The sequence below is a fragment of the Hyla sarda genome, unplaced genomic scaffold (assembly GCF_029499605.1).
Source record: "Hyla sarda isolate aHylSar1 unplaced genomic scaffold, aHylSar1.hap1 scaffold_361, whole genome shotgun sequence".
Classification (NCBI taxonomy): Eukaryota; Metazoa; Chordata; class Amphibia; order Anura; family Hylidae; genus Hyla; species Hyla sarda.
In genome coordinates, this window is record NW_026610381.1 from 121,749 (window position 1) to 146,899 (window position 25,151).

A 25,151-nucleotide genomic window follows, 5' to 3' on the forward strand; every position below is an offset into this window, starting at 1 on the left:
TATGGCGGGGTGAGGTGTTATGGCGGGGTGTTATGGTGAGGTGTTATGGCGAGGTGAGGTGTTATGGTGGGGTGAGGGGTTATGGTCAGGCGTTATGGCGGGGTGAGGGATGAGGCGTTATGGCGGGGTGAGGGATGAGGCGTTATGGCGGGGTGAGGCGTTATGGCGGGGTCAGGGGATGAGGCGTTATGGCGGGGTGAGGTGTTAAGGTGAGGTGTTACGGTCAGGTGTTATGGCGGGGTGAGGTGTTACGGTCAGGTGTTATGGCGGGGTGAGGTGTTATGGTCAGGTGTTATGGCGGGGTGAGGTGTTATGGTCAGGTGTTATGGCGGGGTGAGGTGTTATGGTGAGGTGTTACGGTCAGGCGTTATGGCGGGGTGAGGTGTTATGGCGGGGTGAGGTGTTATGGTGAGGTGTTATGGCGGGGTGAGGTGTTATGGCGGGGTGAGGTGTTATGGTGAGGTGTTATGGCGGGGTGAGGTGTTATGGTGAGGTGTTATGGCGGGGTGAGGTGTTAGGGTGAGGTGTTATGGTCGGGTGTTATGGCGGGGTGAGGTGTTATGGTCGGGTGTTATGGCGGGGTGAGGTGTTATGGTGAGGTGTTATGGCGGGGTGAGGTGTTATGGTGAGGTGTTATGGCGGGGTGAGGTGTTATGGTGAGGTGTTATGGCGGGGTGAGGTGTTATGGTGGGGTGTTATGGCGGGGTGAGGTGTTATGGTGGGGTGTTATGGCGGGGTGAGGTGTTATGGTCAGGTGTTATGGCGGGGTGAGGTGTTATGGTGGGGTGTTATGGCGGGGTGGGGTGTTATGGTGAGGTGTTATGGCGGGGTGAGGTGTTATGGTGGGGTGAGGGGTTATGGTCAGGCGTTATGGCGGGGTGGGGTGTTATGGTGAGGTGTTATGGCGGGGTGAGGTGTTATGGTGAGGTGTTATGGCGGGGTGAGGTGTTATGGTGGGGTGAGGGGTTATGGTCAGGCGTTATGGCGGGGTGGGGTGTTATGGTGAGGTGTTATGGCGGGGTGAGGTGTTATGGTGAGGTGTTATGGTGGGGTGAGGTGTTATGGTGGGGTGAGGGGTTATGGTCAGGCGTTATGGCGGGGTGGGGTGTTATGGTGAGGTGTTATGGCGGGGTGAGGTGTTATGGTGAGGTGTTATGGTGGGGTGAGGTGTTATGGTGGGGTGAGGGGTTATGGTCAGGCGTTATGGCGGGGTGGGGTGTTATGGTGAGGTGTTATGGCGGGGTGGGGTGTTATGGTCAGGTGTTATGGCGGGGTGAGGTGTTATGGTGGGGTGTTATGGCGGGGTGAGGTGTTATGGTCAGGTGTTATGGCGGGGTGAGGTGTTATGGTGAGGTGTTATGGCGGGGTGAGGTGTTATGGTCAGGTGTTATGGCGGGGTGAGGTGTTATGGTGAGGTGTTATGGCGGGGTGAGGTGTTATGGTGAGGTGTTATGGCGGGGTGAGGTGTTATGGTCAGGTGTTATGGTGGGGTGAGGTGTTATGGTGGGGTGAGAGGTTATGGTCAGGCGTTATGGCGGGGTGAGGTGTTATGGCGGGGTGAGGTGTTATGGTGAGGTGTTATGGCGGGGTGAGGTGTTATGGTCAGGTGTTATGGCGGGGTGAGGTGTTATGGTGAGGTGTTATGGTGAGGTGTTATGGTGAGGTGTTATGGCGGGGTGAGGTGTTATGGTGGGGTGAGGGGTTATGGTGAGGTGTTATGGCGGGGTGAGGTGTTATGGCGGGGTGAGGTGTTATGGTGAGGTGTTATGGCGGGGTGAGGTGTTATGGTCAGGTGTTATGGCGGGGTGAGGTGTTATGGTGAGGTGTTATGGCGGGGTGAGGTGTTATGGTCAGGTGTTATGGCGGGGTGAGGTGTTATGGTGAGGTGTTATGGCGGGGTGAGGTGTTATGGTGGGGTGTTATGGCGGGGTGAGGTGTTATGGTCAGGTGTTATGGCGGGGTGGGGTGTTATGGTGAGGTGTTATGGTGAGGTGTTATGGCGGGGTGAGGTGTTATGGTGGGGTGAGGGGTTATGGTCAGGCGTTATGGCGGGGTGAGGTGTTATGGTGAGGTGTTATGGCGGGGTGAGGTGTTATGGTCAGGTGTTATGGCGGGGTGAGGTGTTATGGCGGGGTGAGGTGTTATGGTCAGGTGTTATGGCGGGGTGAGGTGTTATGGCGGGGTGAGGTGTTATGGTCAGGTGTTATGGTCAGGTGTTATGGCGGGGTGAGGTGTTATGGCGGGGTGGGGTGTTATGGCGGGGTGAGGTGTTATGGTCAGGTGTTATGGCGGGGTGAGGTGTTATGGTCAGGTGTTATGGCGGGGTGAGGGATGAGGCGTTATGGCGGGGTGAGGGATGAGGCGTCTGGTTGATGAATTATGAGGTGATGCGAAGTTTTGTCCCTATTTAATAAAGACGCGATGATGATCACGTGACTGGTTCTCTCTCCCGCGCTTCCTGCTTTACCCTCTGATTGGCTACACTGAAATGTACGCCCCGGAAGTGAGAAGTCAGACACTGTTACCATGGAGACCAAACGACGCGAGGAAGAAACAGAGCAGCAAGACCGACCGAGGAGGGAATAGCGGAGCCCCGGTAATAGCGCGGATCACCCTGCACACTCCCGATCACTACTGTAATGTACCGATCATTTCCGATATATACTGATCACTACATATATATACCGATCACTAAATATAGATACTGATCACTACTGATATATAATGATCACTGTTCATATATACTGATCACTACTGATATATACCGATCACTAAATATAGATACTGATCACTACTGATATATAATGATCACTGTTGATATATACTGATCACTACTGATAAATACCGATCACTACTGATGTACACCGATCACTACTGATGTATACTGATCACTACTGATGTATACTGATCACTACTGATGTATACTGATCACTACTGATGTATACTGATCACTACTGATGTATACCGATCACTACCGATGTATACTGATCACTACTGATGTATACTGATCACTACTGATGTATACTGATCACTACTGATGTATACCGATCACTACTGATGTATACTGATCACTACTGATGTATACTGATCACTACTGATGTATACCGATCACTACTGATATATACCGATCACTAAATATAGATACTGATCACTACTGATATATAATGATCACTGTTGATATATACTGATCACTACTGATATATACCGATCACTACTGATGTACACCGATCACTACTGATGTATACTGATCACTACTGATGTATACCGATCACTACTGATGTATACCGATCACTACTGATGTATACTGATCACTACTGATGTATACCGATCACTACTGATATATACCGATCACTAAATATAGATACTGATCACTACTGATATATAATGATCACTGTTGATATATACTGATCACTACTGATATATACCGATCACTACTGATGTACACCGATCACTACTGATGTATACTGATCACTACTGATGTATACTGATCACTACTGATGTATACTGATCACTACTGATGTATACCGATCACTACTGATGTATACTGATCACTACTGATGTATACCGATCACTACTGATGTATACTGATCACTACTGATGTATACCGATCACTACTGATATATACAGATCACTACTGATATATACCGATCACTACTGATGTATACTGATCACTACTGATGTATACCGATCACTACTGATATATACAGATCACTACTTATATATACTGATCACTACTGATGTATACCGATCACTACTGATATATACCGATCACTAAATATAGATACTGATCACTACTGATATATAATGATCACTGTTGATATATACTGATCACTACTGATATATACCGATCACTACTGATGTACACCGATCACTACTGATGTATACTGATCACTACTGATGTATACTGATCACTACTGATGTATACTGATCACTACTGATGTATACCGATCACTACTGATGTATACTGATCACTACTGATGTATACCGATCACTACTGATGTATACTGATCACTACTGATGTATACCGATCACTACTGATATATACAGATCACTACTTATATATACTGATCACTACTGATGTATACTGATCACTACTGATGTATACCGATCACTACTGATATATACAGATCACTACTGATATATACCGATCACTACTGATGTATACTGATCACTACTGATGTATACTGATCACTACTGATATATACCGATCACTACTGATATATACCGATCACTACTGATGTATACCGATCACTACTGATGTATACCGATCACTACTGATGTATACTGATCACTACTGATGTATACTGATCACTACTGATGTATACAGATCACTACTGATGTATACCGATCACTACTGATGTATACTGATCACTAAATATAGATACTGATCACTACTGATATATAATGATCACTGTTGATATATACTGATCACTACATATATATACCGATCACTAAATATAGATACTGATCACTACTGATATATAATGATCACTGTTGATATATACTGATCAATACTGATATATACCGATCACTAAATATAGATACTGATCACTACTGATATATAATAATCACTGTTGATATATACTGATCAATACTGATATATACCGATCACTAAATATAGATACTGATCACTACTGATATATAATAATCACTGTTGATATATACTGATCAATACTGATATATACCGATCACTAAATATAGATACTGATCACTACTGATATATAATAATCACTGTTGATATATACTGATCAATACTGATATATACCGATCACTAAATATAGATACTGATCACTACTGATATATAATAATCACTGTTGATATATACTGATCAATACTGATATATACCGATCACTAAATATATATACCGATCACTACTGATGTATACTGATCACTACTGATGTATACCGATCACTACTGATGTATACCGATCACTACTGATGTATACCGATCACTACTGATGTATACCGATCACTTCTGATGTATACTGATCACTACTTATATATACTGATCACTACTGATGTATACTGATCACTACTGATGTATACTGATCACTACTGATGTATACTGATCACTACTGATGTATACCGATCACTACTGATATATACCGATCACTACTGATGTATACTGATCACTACTGATGTATACTGATCACTACTGATGTATACTGATCACTAAATATAGATACTGATCACTACATATACCGATCACTAAATATAGATACTGATCACTACTGATATATAATGATCACTACATATACATACTGATCACTACTGATGTATACTGATCACTACATATAGATACCGATCACTAATGATATATACTGATCACTACTGATATATACCGATCACTACTGATGTATACTGATCACTACTGATATATACCGATCACTACTGATGTATACCGATCACTACTGATATATACAGATCACTACTGATATATACCGATCACTACTGATGTATACTGATCACTACTGATATATACTGATCACTACTGATATATACTGATCACTACTGATATATACCGATCACTACTGATGTATACTGATCACTACTGATGTATACTGATCACTACTGATGTATACTGATCACTACTGATGTATACTGATCACTACTTATATATACAGATCACTACTGATATATACCGATCACTACTGATATATACTGATCACTACTGATATATACAGATCACTACTGATATATACCGATCACTACTGATATATACAGATCACTACTGATGTATACTGATCACTACTGATGTATACTGATCACTACTGATATATACTGATCACTACTTATATATACAGATCACTACTGATATATACCGATCACTACTGATATATACCGATCACTACTGATGTATACTGATCACTACTGATATATACAGATCACTACTGATGTATACTGATCACTACTGATGTATACTGATCACTACTGATGTATACTGATCACTACTGATATATACTGATCACTACTGATGTATACTGATCACTACTGATGTATACTGATCACTACTGATGTATACTGATCACTACTGATGTATACTGATCACTACTTATATATACTGATCACTACTGATGTATACTGATCACTACTTATATATACTGATCACTACTGATGTATACTGATCACTACTTATATATACTGATCACTACTGATGTATACTGATCACTACTGATGTATACCGATCACTACTGATGTATACCGATCACTACTGATATATACCGATCACTACTGATATATACCGATCACTACTGATGTATACTGATCACTACTGATATATACCGATCACTACTGATGTATACCGATCACTACTGATATATACAGATCACTACTGATATATACCGATCACTACTGATGTATACTGATCACTACTGATATATACTGATCACTACTGATATATACCGATCACTACTGATGTATACTGATCACTACTGATATATACTGATCACTACTGATATATACCGATCACTACTGATGTATACTGATCACTACTGATGTATACTGATCACTACTGATGTATACTGATCACTACTTATATATACAGATCACTACTGATATATACCGATCACTACTGATATATACTGATCACTACTGATATATACAGATCACTACTGATATATACCGATCACTATTGATATATACAGATCACTACTGATGTATACTGATCACTACTGATGTATACTGATCACTACTGATATATACTGATCACTACTGATATATACTGATCACTACTTATATATACAGATCACTACTGATATATACCGATCACTACTGATATATACCGATCACTACTGATGTATACTGATCACTACTGATATATACAGATCACTACTGATGTATACTGATCACTACTGATGTATACTGATCACTACTGATATATACTGATCACTACTGATGTATACTGATCACTACTGATGTATACTGATCACTACTGATGTATACTGATCACTACTGATGTATACTGATCACTACTTATATATACTGATCACTACTGATGTATACTGATCACTACTTATATATACTGATCACTACTGATGTATACTGATCACTACTGATGTATACTGATCACTACTTATATATACTGATCACTACTGATGTATACTGATCACTACTGATGTATACCGATCACTACTGATGTATACCGATCACTACTGATGTATACCGATCACTACTTATATATACTGATCAATACTGATATATACCGATCACTACTGATATATACCGATCACTACTGATGTATACCGATCACTACTGATGTATACCGATCACTACTGATGTATACCGATCACTACTGATGTATACCGATCACTACTGATATATACCGATCACTACTGATGTATACTGATCACTACTGATATATACCGATCACTACTGATGTATACCGATCACTACTGATGTATACCGATCACTACTTATATATACCGATCACTACTGATGTATACCGATCACTACTGATGTATACCGATCACTACTGATGTATACCGATCACTACTTATATATACTGATCACTACTGATGTATACCGATCACTACTGATGTATACCGATCACTACTGATGTATACCGATCACTACTGATGTATACCGATCACTACTGATGTATACCGATCACTACTGATGTATACCGATCACTACTTATATATACTGATCACTACTGATGTATACCGATCACTACTGATGTATACTGATCACTACTTATATATACTGATCACTACTGATGTATACTGATCACTACTGATGTATACTGATCACTACTGATATATACCGATCACTACTGATGTATACTGATCACTACTTATATATACTGATCACTACTGATTAATACCGATCACTACTGATGTATAATGATCACTGCTGATGTATAATGATCACTGCTGATATATACTGATCACTTCTGAGATATACTGATCACTACCGATGTATACTGATCACTACTGATGTATACTGATCACTACCGATGTATACTGATCACTACCGATGTATACCGATCACTACTGATGTATACTGATCACTACTGATGTATACTGATCACTACTGATGTATACCGATCACTACTGATGTATACCGATCACTACTGATGTATACCGATCACTACTGATGTATACTGATCACTACTGATGTATACTGATCACTACTGATGTATACTGATCACTACTGATGTATACTGATCACTACTGATGTATACTGATCACTACTGATGTATACCGATCACTACTTATATATACCGATCACTACTGATGTATACCGATCACTACTGATGTATACCGATCACTACTGATGTATACCGATCACTACTGATGTATACCGATCACTACTGATGTATACTGATCACTACTTATATATACTGATCACTACTGATATATACTGATCACTACTGATGTATACTGATCACTACTGTTGTATACTGATCACTACTGATGTATACTGATCACTACTGATGTATACCGATCACTACTGATGTATACCGATCACTACTGATGTATACTGATCACTACTGATGTATACCGATCACTACTTATATATACTGATCACTACTGATATATACAGATCACTACTGATGTATACTGATCACTACTGATGTATACTGATCACTACTGATGTATACTGATCACTACTGATGTATACCGATCACTACTGATATATACCGATCACTACTGATGTATACTGATCACTACTTATATATACTGATCACTACTGATTAATACCGATCACTACTGATGTATAATGATCACTGCTGATGTATAATGATCACTGCTGATATATACTGATCACTTCTGAGATATACTGATCACTACCGATGTATACTGATCACTACTGATGTATACTGATCACTACCGATGTATACTGATCACTACCGATGTATAATGATCACTACTGATGTATACTGATCACTACTGATGTATACTGATCACTACTGATGTATACTGATCACTACTGATATATACCGATCACTACTGATATATACCGATCACTACTGATATATACCGATCACTACTGATGTATACTGATCACTACTGATATATACCGATCACTACTGATATATACCGATCACTACTGATGTATACTGATCACTACTGATATATACCGATCACTACTGATGTATACTGATCACTACTTATATATACTGATCACTACTGATATATACCGATCACTACTGATATATACCGATCACTACTGATGTATACCGATCACTACTGATGTATACCGATCACTACTGTTGTATACTGATCACTACTGATGTATACCGATCACTACTGATGTATACCGATCACTACTGATGTATACTGATCACTACTGATATATACCGATCACTTCTGATGTATACTGATCACTACTGATATATACCGATCACTACTGATGTATACTGATCACTACTGATGTATACCGATCACTACTGATGTATACCGATCACTACTTATGTATACCGATCACTACTGATGTATACCGATCACTACTGATGTATACCGATCACTACTGATGTATACCGATCACTACTGATGTATACCATTCAATACTGATGTATACTGATCACTACTGATGTATACCGATCACTACTGATGTATACCGATCACTACTGATGTATACCGATCACTACTGATATATACCGATCACTACTGATATATACCGATCACTACTTATATATACTGATCACTACATATACCGATCACTACTTATATATACCGATCACTACTTATATATACCGATCACTACTGATATATACCGATCACTACTGATGTATACCGATCACTACTGATGTATACCGATCACTACTGATATATACAGATCCCTACTGATGTATACTGATCACTACTTATATATACTGATCACTACTGATATATACCGATCACTACTGATATATACCGATCACTACTGATGTATACCGATCACTACTGATGTATACCGATCACTACTGTTGTATACTGATCACTACTGATATATACCGATCACTACTGATGTATACTGATCACTACTTATATATACTGATCACTACTGATATATACCGATCACTACTGATGTATACTGATCACTACTGATGTATACTGATCACTACTTATATATACCGATCACTACTGATGTATACCGATCACTACTGATGTATACCGATCACTACTGATGTATACCGATCACTACTGATGTATACCGATCACTACTGATGTATACTGATCACTACTGATGTATACTGATCACTACTGATGTATACCGATCACTACTGATGTATACCGATCACTACTGATGTATACTGATCACTACTGATGTATACTGATCACTACTGATGTATACCGATCACTACTGATGTATACCGATCACTACTTATATATACCGATCACTACTTATATATACCGATCACTACTGATATATACCGATCACTACTGATATATACCGATCACTACTGATGTATACCGATCACTACTGATGTATACCGATCACTACTGATGTATACCGATCACTACTGATGTATACCGATCACTACTGATGTATACCGATCACTACTGATGTATACCGATCACTACTGATGTATACTGATCACTACTGATGTATACTGATCACTACTGATGTATACTGATCACTACTGATGTATACTGATCACTACTGATGTATACTGATCACTACTGATATATACCGATCACTACAGATGTATACCGATCACTACTGATGTATACCGATCACTACTGATGTATACTGATCACTACTGATATATACTGATCACTACTGATGTATACTGATCACTACTGATGTATACTGATCACTACTGATGTATACCGATCACTACTGATGTATACCGATCACTACTGATGTATACCGATCACTGCTGATATATACAGATCACTACCGATATATACTGATCACTACTGTAATATATAGATCACTACTGATACATACTGATCACTACTGTAATATATAGATCACTACTGATATATATACTGCCATATACCGATCACTACTGTAATATACAGATCACTACTGATATATACTGATATATATACTGCCATATACCGATCACTACTGATGTATACCGATCACTACTGATGTATACCGATCACTACTGATGTATAACGATCACTACTGATGTATAACGATCACTACTGATGTATAACGATCACTACTGATGTATACTGATCACTACTGATGTATACTGATCACTACTGATGTATACCGATCACTACTGATGTATACTGATCACTACTGATGTATACCGATCACTACTGATGTATACTGATCACTACTTATATATACCGATCACTACTGATGTATACCGATCACTACTGATGTATACCGATCACTACTGATGTATACCGATCACTACTGATGTATACTGATCACTACTTATATATACTGATCACTACTGATATATACTGATCACTACTGATGTATACTGATCACTACTGATGTATACTGATCACTACTGATGTATACCGATCACTACTGATATATACCGATCACTACTGATGTATACTGATCACTACTGATGTATACTGATCACTACTGATGTATACTGATCACTAAATATAGATACTGATCACTACATATACCGATCACTAAATATAGATACTGATCACTACTGATATATAATGATCACTACATATACATACTGATCACTACTGATGTATACTGATCACTACATATAGATACCGATCACTAATGATATATACTGATCACTACTGATATATACCGATCACTACTGATATATACCGATCACTACTGATGTATACTGATCACTACTGATATATACCGATCACTACTGATGTATACCGATCACTACTGATATATACAGATCACTACTGATATATACCGATCACTACTGATGTATACTGATCACTACTGATATATACTGATCACTACTGATATATACCGATCACTACTGATGTATACTGATCACTACTGATATATACAGATCACTACTGATGTATACTGATCACTACTGATGTATACTGATCACTACTGATGTATACTGATCACTACTGATGTATACTGATCACTACTGATGTATACTGATCACTACTGATGTATACTGATCACTACTTATATATACTGATCACTACTGATGTATACTGATCACTACTGATGTATACTGATCACTACTGATGTATACTGATCACTACTTATATATACCGATCACTACTGATGTATACCGATCACTACTGATGTATACCGATCACTACTTATATATACTGATCACTACTGATATATACCGATCACTACTGATATATACCGATCACTACTGATGTATACCGATCACTACTGATGTATACCGATCACTACTGATGTATACTGATCACTACTGATGTATACCGATCACTACTGATGTATACTGATCACTACTGATGTATACCGATCACTACTTATATATACCGATCACTACTGATGTATACCGATCACTACTGATGTATACTGATCACTACTTATATATACTGATCACTACTGATATATACCGATCACTACTGATATATACCGATCACTACTGATATATACCGATCACTACTGATGTATACCGATCACTACTGATGTATACCGATCACTACTGATGTATACTGATCACTACTGATGTATACCGATCACTACTGATGTATACTGATCACTACTGATGTATACCGATCACTACTGATGTATACCGATCACTACTGATGTATACCGATCACTACTGATATATACCGATCACTACTGATATATACTGATCACTACTGATGTATACTGATCACTACTGATGTATACCGATCACTACTGATGTATACTGATCACTACTTATATATACTGATCACTACTGATGTATACCGATCACTACTGATGTATACCGATCACTACTGATATATACCGATCACTTCTGAGATATACTGATCACTACCGATGTATACTGATCACTACTGATGTATACTGATCACTACCGATGTATACTGATCACTACCGATGTATAATGATCACTACTGATGTATACTGATCACTACTGATATATACCGATCACTACTGATGTATACTGATCACTACTGATATATACCGATCACTACTGATATATACCGATCACTACTGATATATACCGATCACTACTGATATATACCGATCACTACTGATGTATACTGATCACTACTGATATATACCGATCACTACTGATGTATACTGATCACTACTGATATATACCGATCACTACTGATGTATACTGATCACTACTTCTATATACTGATCACTACTGATATATACCGATCACTACTGATGTATACCAATCACTACTGATGTATACCAATCACTACTGATGTATACCGATCACTACTGATGTATACCGATCACTACTGATGTATACTGATCACTACTGATGTATACTGATCACTACTGATGTATACTGATCACTACTGATGTATACTGATCACTACTGATGTATACTGATCACTACTGATATATACCGATCACTACTGATGTATACAGATCACTACCGATATATACTGATCACTACTGTAATATATAGATCACTACTGATATATACCGATCACTACTGATGTATACAGATCACTACCGATATATACTGATCACTACTGTAATATATAGATCACTACTGATGTATACTGATCACTACTGATGTATACTGATCACTACTGATGTATACCAATCACTACTGATGTATACCGATCACTACTGATGTATACCGATCACTACTGATGTATACCGATCACTACTGATGTATACTGATCACTACTGATGTATACTGATCACTACTGATGTATACTGATCACTACTGATGTATACTGATCACTACTGATATATACCGATCACTACTGATGTATACAGATCACTACCGATATATACTGATCACTACTGTAATATATAGATCACTACCGATATATACTGATCACTACTGTAATATATAGATCACTACCGATATATACTGATCACTACTGTAATATACAGATCACTACTGATATATACTGATATATATACTGCCATATACCGATCACTACTGATGTATACCGATCACTACTGATGTATAACGATCACTACTGATGTATACCGATCACTACTGATGTATAACGATCACTACTGATGTATACTGATCACTACTGATGTATACTGATCACTACTAATATATACTGATCACTACTGATATATACTGATCACTACTGATATATACTGATCACTACTGATATATACTGATCACTACTGATGTATACTGATCACTACTGATATGTACTGATCACTACTGATATGTACTGATCACTACTGATGTATACTGATCACTACTGATGTATACCGATCACTACTGATGTATACCGATCACTACTGATGTATACCGATCACTACTGATGTATACCGATCACTACTGATGTATACTGATCACTACTGATGTATACTGATCACTACTTATATATACTGATCACTACTGATGTATACCGATCACTACTTATGTATACTGATCACTACTGATGTATACCGATCACTACTGATATATACTGATCACTACTGATGTATACCGATCACTACTTATGTATACTGATCACTACTGATGTATACCGATCACTACTGATGTATACCGATCACTACTGATGTATACTGATCACTACTGATGTATACTGATCACTACTGATGTATACTGATCACTACTGATATATACCGATCACTACTGATATATACCGATCACTACTGATATATACCGATCACTACTGATGTATACTGATCACTACTGATGTATACCGATCACTACTGATGTATACCGATCACTACTGATGTATACTGATCACTACTGATATATACTGATCACTACTGATATATACTGATCACTACTGTAATATATAGATCACTACTGATGTAAACTACCATATACCGATCACTACTGTAATATACAGATCACTACAGATATATACTGATCACTACTGTAATATATAGATCACTACTGATATATACTGATCACTACTGTAATATATAGATCACTACTGATATATATACTGCCATATACCGATCACTACTGTAATATACAGATCACTACTGATATATACTGATATATATACTGCCATATACCGATCACTACTGTAATATACCGATCACTACTGATGTATACCGATCACTACTGATGTATACTGATCACTACTGATATATATCCAATCACTACTGATATATACCGATCACTACTGATGTATACTGATCACTTCTGATGTATATCGATCACTACTGATGTATAACGATCACTACTGATGTATACTGATCACTACTGATATATACCGATCACTACTGATGTATACTGATCACTACTGATGTATACTGATCACTACTGATATATACCGATCACTACTGATGTATACTGATCACTACTTATATATACTGATCACTACTGATGTATACCGATCACTACTGATGTATAACGATCACTACTGATGTATACCGATCACTACTGATGTATACCGATCACTACTGATGTATACCGATCACTACTGATGTATACCGATCACTACTGATGTATACCGATCACTACTGATATATACCGATCACTACTGATGTATACCGATCACTACTGATATATACCGATCACTACTGATGTATAACGATCACTACTGATGTATAACGATCACTACTGATGTATACTGATCACTACTTATATATACTGATCACTACTTATATATACTGATCACTACTGATGTATACAGATCACTACTGATATATACTGATCACTACTGATGTATACTGATCACTACTGATGTATACTGATCACTACTTATATATACTGATCACTACTTATATATACTGATCACTACTGATGTATACTGATCACTACTGATGTATACCGATCACTACTGATGTATACTGATCACTACTTATATATACTGATCACTACTGATGTATACTGATCACTACTGATGTATACCGATCACTACTGATGTATACTGATCACTACTGATGTATACTGATCACTACTGATATATACTGATCACTACTGATGTATACCGATCACTACTGATGTATACCGATCACTACTGATGTATACCGATCACTACTGATGTATACTGATCACTACTGATATATACAGATCACTACTGATATATACTGATCACTACTGATATATACTGATCACTACTGATGTATACTGATCACTACTGATATATACTGATCACTACTGATGTATACTGATCACTACTGATGTATACTGATCACTACTGATGTATACCGATCACTACTGATGTATACCGATCACTACTGATGTATACCGATCACTACTGATGTATACTGATCACTACTGATGTATACTGATCACTACTGTAATATATAGATCACTACTGATGTAAACTACCATATACCGATCACTACTGTAATATACAGATCACTACAGATATATACTGATCACTACTGTAATATATAGATCACTACTGATATATACTGATCACTACTGTAATATATAGATCACTACTGATATATATACTGCCATATACCGATCACTACTGTAATATACAGATCACTACTGATATATACTGATATATATACTGCCATATACCGATCACTACTGTAATATACAGATCACTACTGATATATACTGATATATATACTGCCATATACCGATCACTACTGATGTATACCGATCACTACTGATGTATACTGATCACTACTGATATATATCCAATCACTACTGATATATACCGATCACTACTGATGTATACTGATCACTTCTGATGTATACCGATCACTACTGATGTATAACGATCACTACTGATGTATACTGATCACTACTGATATATACCGATCACTACTGATGTATACTGATCACTACTGATGTATACTGATCACTACTGATATATACCGATCACTACTGATGTATACCGATCACTACTGATGTATAACGATCACTACTGATGTATACCGATCACTACTGATGTATACCGATCACTACTGATGTATACCGATCACTACTGATGTATACCGATCACTACTGATGTATACCGATCACTACTGATGTATAACGATCACTACTGATGTATACCGATCACTACTGATGTATACCGATCACTACTGATGTATACCGATCACTACTGATGTATACCGATCACTACTGATATATACCGATCACTACTGATATATACCGATCACTACTGATATATACCGATCACTACTGATGTATAACGATCACTACTGATGTATAACGATCACTACTGATGTATACTGATCACTACTTATATATACTGATCACTACTGATGTATACAGATCACTACTGATATATACTGATCACTACTGATGTATACTGATCACTACTGATGTATACTGATCACTACTTATATATACTGATCACTACTTATATATACTGATCACTACTGATGTATACTGATCACTACTGATGTATACCGATCACTACTGATGTATACTGATCACTACTTATATATACTGATCACTACTGATGTATACTGATCACTACTGATGTATACCGATCACTACTGATGTATACTGATCACTACTGATGTATACTGATCACTACTGATATATACTGATCACTACTGATGTATACCGATCACTACTGATGTATACCGATCACTACTGATGTATACCGATCACTACTGATATATACAGATCACTACTGATATATACTGATCACTACTGATATATACTGATCACTACTGATATATACTGATCACTACTGATGTATACTGATCACTACTGATATATACTGATCACTACTGATGTATACTGATCACTACTGATATATACTGATCACTACTGATGTATACCGATCACTACTGATGTATACTGATCACTACTGATGTATACCGATCACTACTGATGTATACCGATCACTACTGATGTATACCGATCACTACTGATGTATACTGATCACTACTGATGTATACTGATCACTACTTATATATACTGATCACTACTGATGTATACCGATCACTACTTATGTATACTGATCACTACTGATGTATACCGATCACTACTGATATATACTGATCACTACTGATGTATACCGATCACTACTTATGTATACTGATCACTACTGATGTATACTGATCACTACTGATGTATACCGATCACTACTGATGTATACCGATCACTACTGATGTATACCGATCACTACTGATGTATACTGATCACTACTGATGTATACTGATCACTACTTATATATACTGATCACTACTGATATATACTGATCACTACTGATATATACCGATCACTACTGATATATACCGATCACTACTGATGTATACTGATCACTACTGATGTATACCGATCACTACTTATATATACTGATCACTACTGATATATACTGATCACTACTGATATATACCGATCACTACTGATATATACCGATCACTACTGATGTATACTGATCACTACTGATGTATACCGATCACTACTGATGTATACCGATCACTACTGATGTATACTGATCACTACTGATGTATACTGATCACTACTGATATATACTGATCACTACTGATGTATACTGATCACTACTGATATATACTGATCACTACTGATGTATACCGATCACTACTGATGTATACCGATCACTACTGATGTATACTGATCACTACTGATATATACAGATCACTACTGATATATACTGATCACTACTGATATATACTGATCACTACTGATGTATACTGATCACTACTGATATATACTGATCACTACTGATGTATACTGATCACTACTGATGTATACTGATCACTACTGATATATACTGATCACTACTGATGTATACCGATCACTACTGATGTATACCGATCACTACTGATGTATACTGATCACTACTGATGTATACTGATCACTACTTATATATACTGATCACTACTGATGTATACCGATCACTACTTATGTATACTGATCACTACTGATGTATACCGATCACTACTGATATATACCGATCACTACTGATGTATACCGATCACTACTTATGTATACTGATCACTACTGATGTATACTGATCACTACTGATGTATACCGATCACTACTGATGTATACCGATCACTACTGATGTATACCGATCACTACTGATGTATACTGATCACTACTGATGTATACTGATCACTACTTATATATACTGATCACTACTGATATATACTGATCACTACTGATATATACCGATTACTACTGATATATACCGATCACTACTGATATATACCGATCACTACTGATGTATACCGATCACTACTTATGTATACTGATCACTACTGATGTATACTGATCACTACTGATGTATACCGATCACTACTGATGTATACCGATCACTACTGATGTATACTGATCACTACTGATATATACTGATCACTACTGATATATACTGATCACTACTGTAATATATAGATCACTACTGATGTAAACTACCATATACCGATCACTACTGTAATATACAGATCACTACAGATATATACTGATCACTACTGTAATATATAGATCACTACTGATATATACTGATCACTACTGTAATATATAGATCACTACTGATGTAAACTACCATATACCGATCACTACTGTAATATACAGATCACTACAGATATATACTGATCACTACTGTAATATATAGATCACTACTGATATATACTGATCACTACTGTAATATATAGATCACTACTGATATATATACTGCCATATACCGATCACTACTGTAATATACAGATCACTACAGATATATACTGATCACTACTGTAATATATAGATCACTACTGATATATACTGATCACTACTGTAATATATAGATCACTACTGATATATACTGATCACTACTGTAATATATAGATCACTACTGATATATATACTGCCATATACCGATCACTACTGTAATATACAGATCACTACTGATATATACTGATATATATACTGCCATATACCGATCACTACTGTTATATACAGATCACAGCTGATATCTTCACTAATAATCAGTCATGAAGCCCCTTTATGTCACTGGTCACAAGAGCTGACACTTTACAGTGGGGTAAAAAAGTATTTAGTCAGCCACCAATTGTACCCGTTTTCCCCCTTATGAAGATGAGAGGCTGTAATTGTCATCATAGGTTATAACCTCAACCATGAGACAGAATGAGAAAAAACTTCAGACGGGCCCGGACATGTACTGGCTTAACCCCTTAACGACGCAGGACGTATATTTACGTCCTGCGCCAGCTCCCGCGATATGAAGCGGGATCGCGCCGCGATCCTGCATCATATCCCGTCGGTTCCGGCGCTAATCAATGGCCGGGACCCGCGGCTAATACCACACATCGCCGATCGCGGCGATGTGCGGTATTAACCCTTTAGAAGCGGTGGTCAAAGCTGACCGCCGCTTCTAAAGTGAAACTGAAAGTGACCCGGCTGCTCAGTCGGGCTGTTCGGAACCGCCGCGGTGAAATCGCGGCGTCCCGAACAGCTGACCGGACACCGGGAGGGCCCTTACCTGCCTCCCCGGTGTCCGATCGGCGAATGACTGCTCCGTGCCTGAGATCCAGGCAGGAGCAGTCAAGCGCCGATAACACTGATCACAGGCGTGTTAATACACGCCAGTGATCAGCATAGGAGATCAGTGTGTACAGTGTTATAGGTCCCTATGGGATAACAATGATCAGTATAAGAGATCAGTGTGTGCAGTGTTATAGGTCCCTATGGGATAATAATGATCAGTATAAGAGATCAGTGTGTGCAGTGTTATAGGTCCCTATGGGATAATAATGATCAGTATAAGAGATCAGTGTGTGCAGTGTTATAGTCTCCTATGGGATAACAATGATCAGTATAAGAGATCAGTCTGTGCAGTGTTATAGGTCCCTATGGGATAACAATGATCAGTATAAGAGATCAGTGTGTGCAGTGTTATAGGTCCCTATGGGATAATAATGATCAGTATAAGAGATCAGTGTGTGCAGTGTTATAGGTCCCTATGGGATAATAATGATCAGTATAAGAGATCAGTGTGTGCAGTGTTATAGGTCCCTATGGGATAATAATGATCAGTATAAGAGATCAGTGTGTGCAGTGTTATAGGTCCCTATGGGATAATAATGATCAGTATAAGAGATCAGTGTGTGCAGTGTTATAGTCTCCTATGGGATAACAATGATCAGTATAAGAGATCAGTGTGTGCAGTGTTATAGTCTCCTATGGGATAATAATGATCAGTATAAGAGATCAGTGTGTGCAGTGTTATAGGTCCCTATGGGATAATAATGATCAGTATAAGAGATCAGTGTGTGCAGTGTTATAGGTCCCTATGGGATAACAATGATCAGTATAAGAGATCAGTGTGTGCAGTGTTATAGGTCCCTATGGGATAACAATGATCAGTATAAGAGATCAGTGTGTGCAGTGTTATAGGTCCCTATGGGATAACAATGATCAGTATAAGAGATCAGTGTGTGCAGTGTTATAGGTCCCTATGGGATAACAATGATCAGTATAAGAGATCAGTGTGTGCAGTGTTATAGGTCCCTATGGGATAACAATGATCAGTATAAGAGATCAGTGTGTGCAGTGTTATAGGTCCCCATGGGATAACAATGATCAGTATAAGAGATCAGTGTGTGCAGTGTTATAGGTCTCTATGGGATAACAATGATCAGTATAAGAGATCAGTGTGTGCAGTGTTATAGGTCCCTATGGGATAACAATGATCAGTATAAGAGATCAGTGTGTGCAGTGTTATAGGTCCCTATGGGATAATAATGATCAGTATAAGAGATCAGTGTGTGCAGTGTTATAGGTCCCTATGGGATAATGATCAGTATAAGAGTTCAGTGTGTGCAGTGTTATAGTCTCCTATGGGATAATAATGATCAGTATAAGAGATCAGTGTGTGCAGTGTTATAGTCTCCTATGGGATAACAATGATCAGTATAAGAGTTCAGTGTGTGCAGTGTTATAGTCTCCTATGGGATAATAATGATCAGTATAAGAGATCAGTGTGTGCAGTGTTATAGTCTCCTGTGGGATAACAATGATCAGTATAAGAGATCAGTCTGTGCAGTGTTATAGGTCCCTATGGGATAACAATGATCAGTATAAGTGATCAGTGTGTGCAGTGTTATAGGTCCCTATGGGATAATAATGATCAGTATAAGAGATCAGTGTGTGCAGTGTTATAGGTCCCTATGGGATAATAATGATCAGTATAAGAGATCAGTGTGTGCAGTGTTATAGGTCCCTATGGGATAATAATGATCAGTATAAGAGATCAGTGTGTGCTGTGTTATAGCTCCCTATGGGATAATAATGATCAGTATAAGAGATCAGTGTGTGCAGTGTTATAGGTCCCTATGGGAAAATAATGATCAGTATAAGAGATCAGTGTGTGCAGTGTTATAGTCTCATATGGGATAACAATGATCAGTATAAGAGATCAGTGTGTGCAGTGTTATAGGTCCCTATGGGATAATAATGATCAGTGTAAGAGATCAGTGTGTGCAGTGTTATAGGTCCCTATGGGATAATAATGATCAGTATAAGAGATCAGTGTGTGCAGTGTTATAGTCTCCTATGGGATAACAATGATCAGTATAAGAGTTCAGTGTGTGCAGTGTTATAGTCTCCTATGGGATAATAATGATCCGTATAAGAGATCAGTGTGTGCAGTGTTATAGTCTCCTATGGGATAACAATGATCAGTATAAGAGATCAGTCTGTGCAGTGTTATAGGTCCCTATGGGATAACAATGATCAGTATAAGAGATCAGTGTGTGCAGTGTTATAGGTCCCTATGGGATAATAATGATCAGTATAAGAGATCAGTGTGTGCAGTGTTATAGGTCCCTATGGGATAATAATGATCAGTATAAGAGATCAGTGTGTGCAGTGTTATAGTCTCCTATGGGATAACAATGATCAGTATAAGAGATCAGTGTGTGCAGTGTTATAGTCTCCTATGGGATAATAATGATCAGTATAAGAGATCAGTGTGTGCAGTGTTATAGTCTCCTATGGGATAACAATGATCAGTATAAGAGATCAGTCTGTGCAGTGTTATAGGTCCCTATGGGATAACAATGATCAGTATAAGAGATCAGTGTGTGCAGTGTTATAGGTCCCTATGGGATAATAATGATCAGTATAAGAGATCAGTGTGTGCAGTGTTATAGGTCCCTATGGGATAATAATGATCAGTATAAGAGATCAGTCTGTGCAGTGTTATAGGTCCCTATGGGATAATAATGATCAGTATAAGAGATCATTGTGTGCAGTGTTATAGGTCCCTATGGGATAATAATGATCAGTATAAGAGATCAGTGTGTGCAGTGTTATAGGTCCCTATGGGATAACAATGATCAGTATAAGAGATCAGTGTGTGCAGTGTTATAGGTCCCTATGGGAAAACAATGATCAGTATAAGAGATCAGTGTGTGCAGTGTTATAGGTCCCTATGGGATAACAATGATCAGTATAAGAGATCAGTGTGTGCAGTGTTATAGGTCCCTATGGGATAACAATGATCAGTATAAGAGATCAGTGTGTGCAGTGTTTTAGGTCCCTATGGGATAATAATGATCAGTATAAGAGATCAGTGTGTGCAGTGTTATAGGTCCCTATGGGATAATAATGATCAGTATAAGAGATCAGTGTGTGCAGTGTTATAGTCTCATATGGGATAACAATGATCAGTATAAGAGATCAGTGTGTGCAGTGTTATAGGTCCCTATGGGATAATAATGATCAGTGTAAGAGATCAGTGTGTGCAGTGTTATAGGTCCCTATGGGATAATAATGATCAGTATAAGAGATCAGTGTGTGCAGTGTTATAGGTCCCTATGGGATAACAATGATCAGTATAAGAGATCAGTGTGTGCAGTGTTATAGGTCCCTATGGGATAACAATGATCAGTATAAGAGATCAGTGTGTGCAGTGTTATAGGTCCCTATGGGATAACAATGATCAGTATAAGAGATCAGTGTGTGCAGTGTTATAGGTCCCTATGGGATAACAATGATCAGTATAAGAGATCAGTGTGTGCAGTGTTATAGGTCCCTATGGGATAACAATGATCAGTATAAGAGATCAGTGTGTGCAGTGTTATAGGTCCCTATGGGATAACAATGATCAGTATAAGAGATCAGTGTGATCAGTATTATAGTCTCCTATGGGACCTATAACACTGCAAAAAAATGTTAAAAAAAAGTGTTAATAAAGGTCATTCCCATAAAAAAACAGTGTAAAAAAATAAACATATATGGTATCGCCGCGTGCGTAAATGTCCGAACTATAAAAATATATAATTAATTAAACAGCACGGTCAATGGCGTACGCGCAAAAAAATTCCAAAGTCCCAAAAAGCGTATTTTGGTCACTTTTTATGCCATTAAAAAATGAATAAAAAGTGATCAAAAAGTCAGATCAAAACAAAAATCATACCGATAAAAACTTCAGATCACGGCGCAAAAAATGAGCCCTCATACCGCCCCGTACGTGGAAAAATAAAAAAGTTATAGGGGTCAGAAGATGACATTTTTAAACGTATACATTTTCCTGCTTGTAGTTATGATTTTTTACAGAAGTCCGACAATATCCAACCTATATAATTCGGGGATCATTATAACCGTATGAACCTACAGAATAATGATAAGGTGTAATTTTTACCGAAATATGCACTGCGTAGAAACGGAAGCCCCCAAAAGTTACAAAATGGCGTATTTTTTCCGATTTTGTCGCACAATGATTTTTTTTTCCGTTTCGCCGTAGATATTTGGGTAAAATGACTGACGTCATTACAAAGTAGAATTGGTGGCGCAAAAAATAAGCCATAATATGGATTTTTAGGTGGAAAATTGAAAGGGTTATGATTTTTAAAAGGTAAGGAGGAAAAAACGAAAGTGCAAAAACGAAAAAACCCTGAGTCCTTAAGGGGTTAAGCAGGGGAACACGTCTGTCACTTCATGATGTGAGTCCCTGGCGGTGTAGTGTTACTGGTGGTAGCCTTTGTTACTTTGGTCTCAGCTCTCTGCAGGTCATTCACTAGGTCCCTCCCGTGTGGTTCTGGGATTTTTTCTCACCGTTCTTGTGATCATTTTGACACCACGGGGTGAGATCTTGTGTGGAGCCCCAGATGGAGGGAGATTATCAGTGGTCTTGTACGTCTTCCATTTTCTAATAACTGATTTCTTCACACCAAGCTGCTTGCCTATTGCAGATTCAGTCTTCCCAGCCTGGTGCAGGTCTACAATGTTGTTTCTGGTGTCCTTCGCCAGCTCTTTGGTCTTGGCCATAGTGGAGTTTG

The 25,151-nt window shown here is 37.9% G+C and overlaps 1 protein-coding gene across 2 annotated transcripts in view; it reads left to right on the top strand.

Moving 5' to 3' along the window:
- The first annotated feature begins 2,369 nt into the window (after positions 1 to 2,369).
- The window catches only part of LOC130332038 (sperm-associated antigen 8-like), a 38,101-nt gene continuing 15,319 nt past the window's right edge, over positions 2,370 to 25,151 (top strand). Inside the window, exon 1 of one of the 2 annotated variants that reach the window (XM_056553730.1) lies at positions 2,370 to 2,636. In XM_056553730.1, the coding sequence (XP_056409705.1) occupies positions 2,489 to 2,636 (148 nt within the window). In that variant the 5' untranslated portion in view covers positions 2,370 to 2,488. The remainder of the gene's footprint in view (positions 2,637 to 25,151) is intronic. The other variant, XM_056553731.1, reaches the window with a different exon arrangement.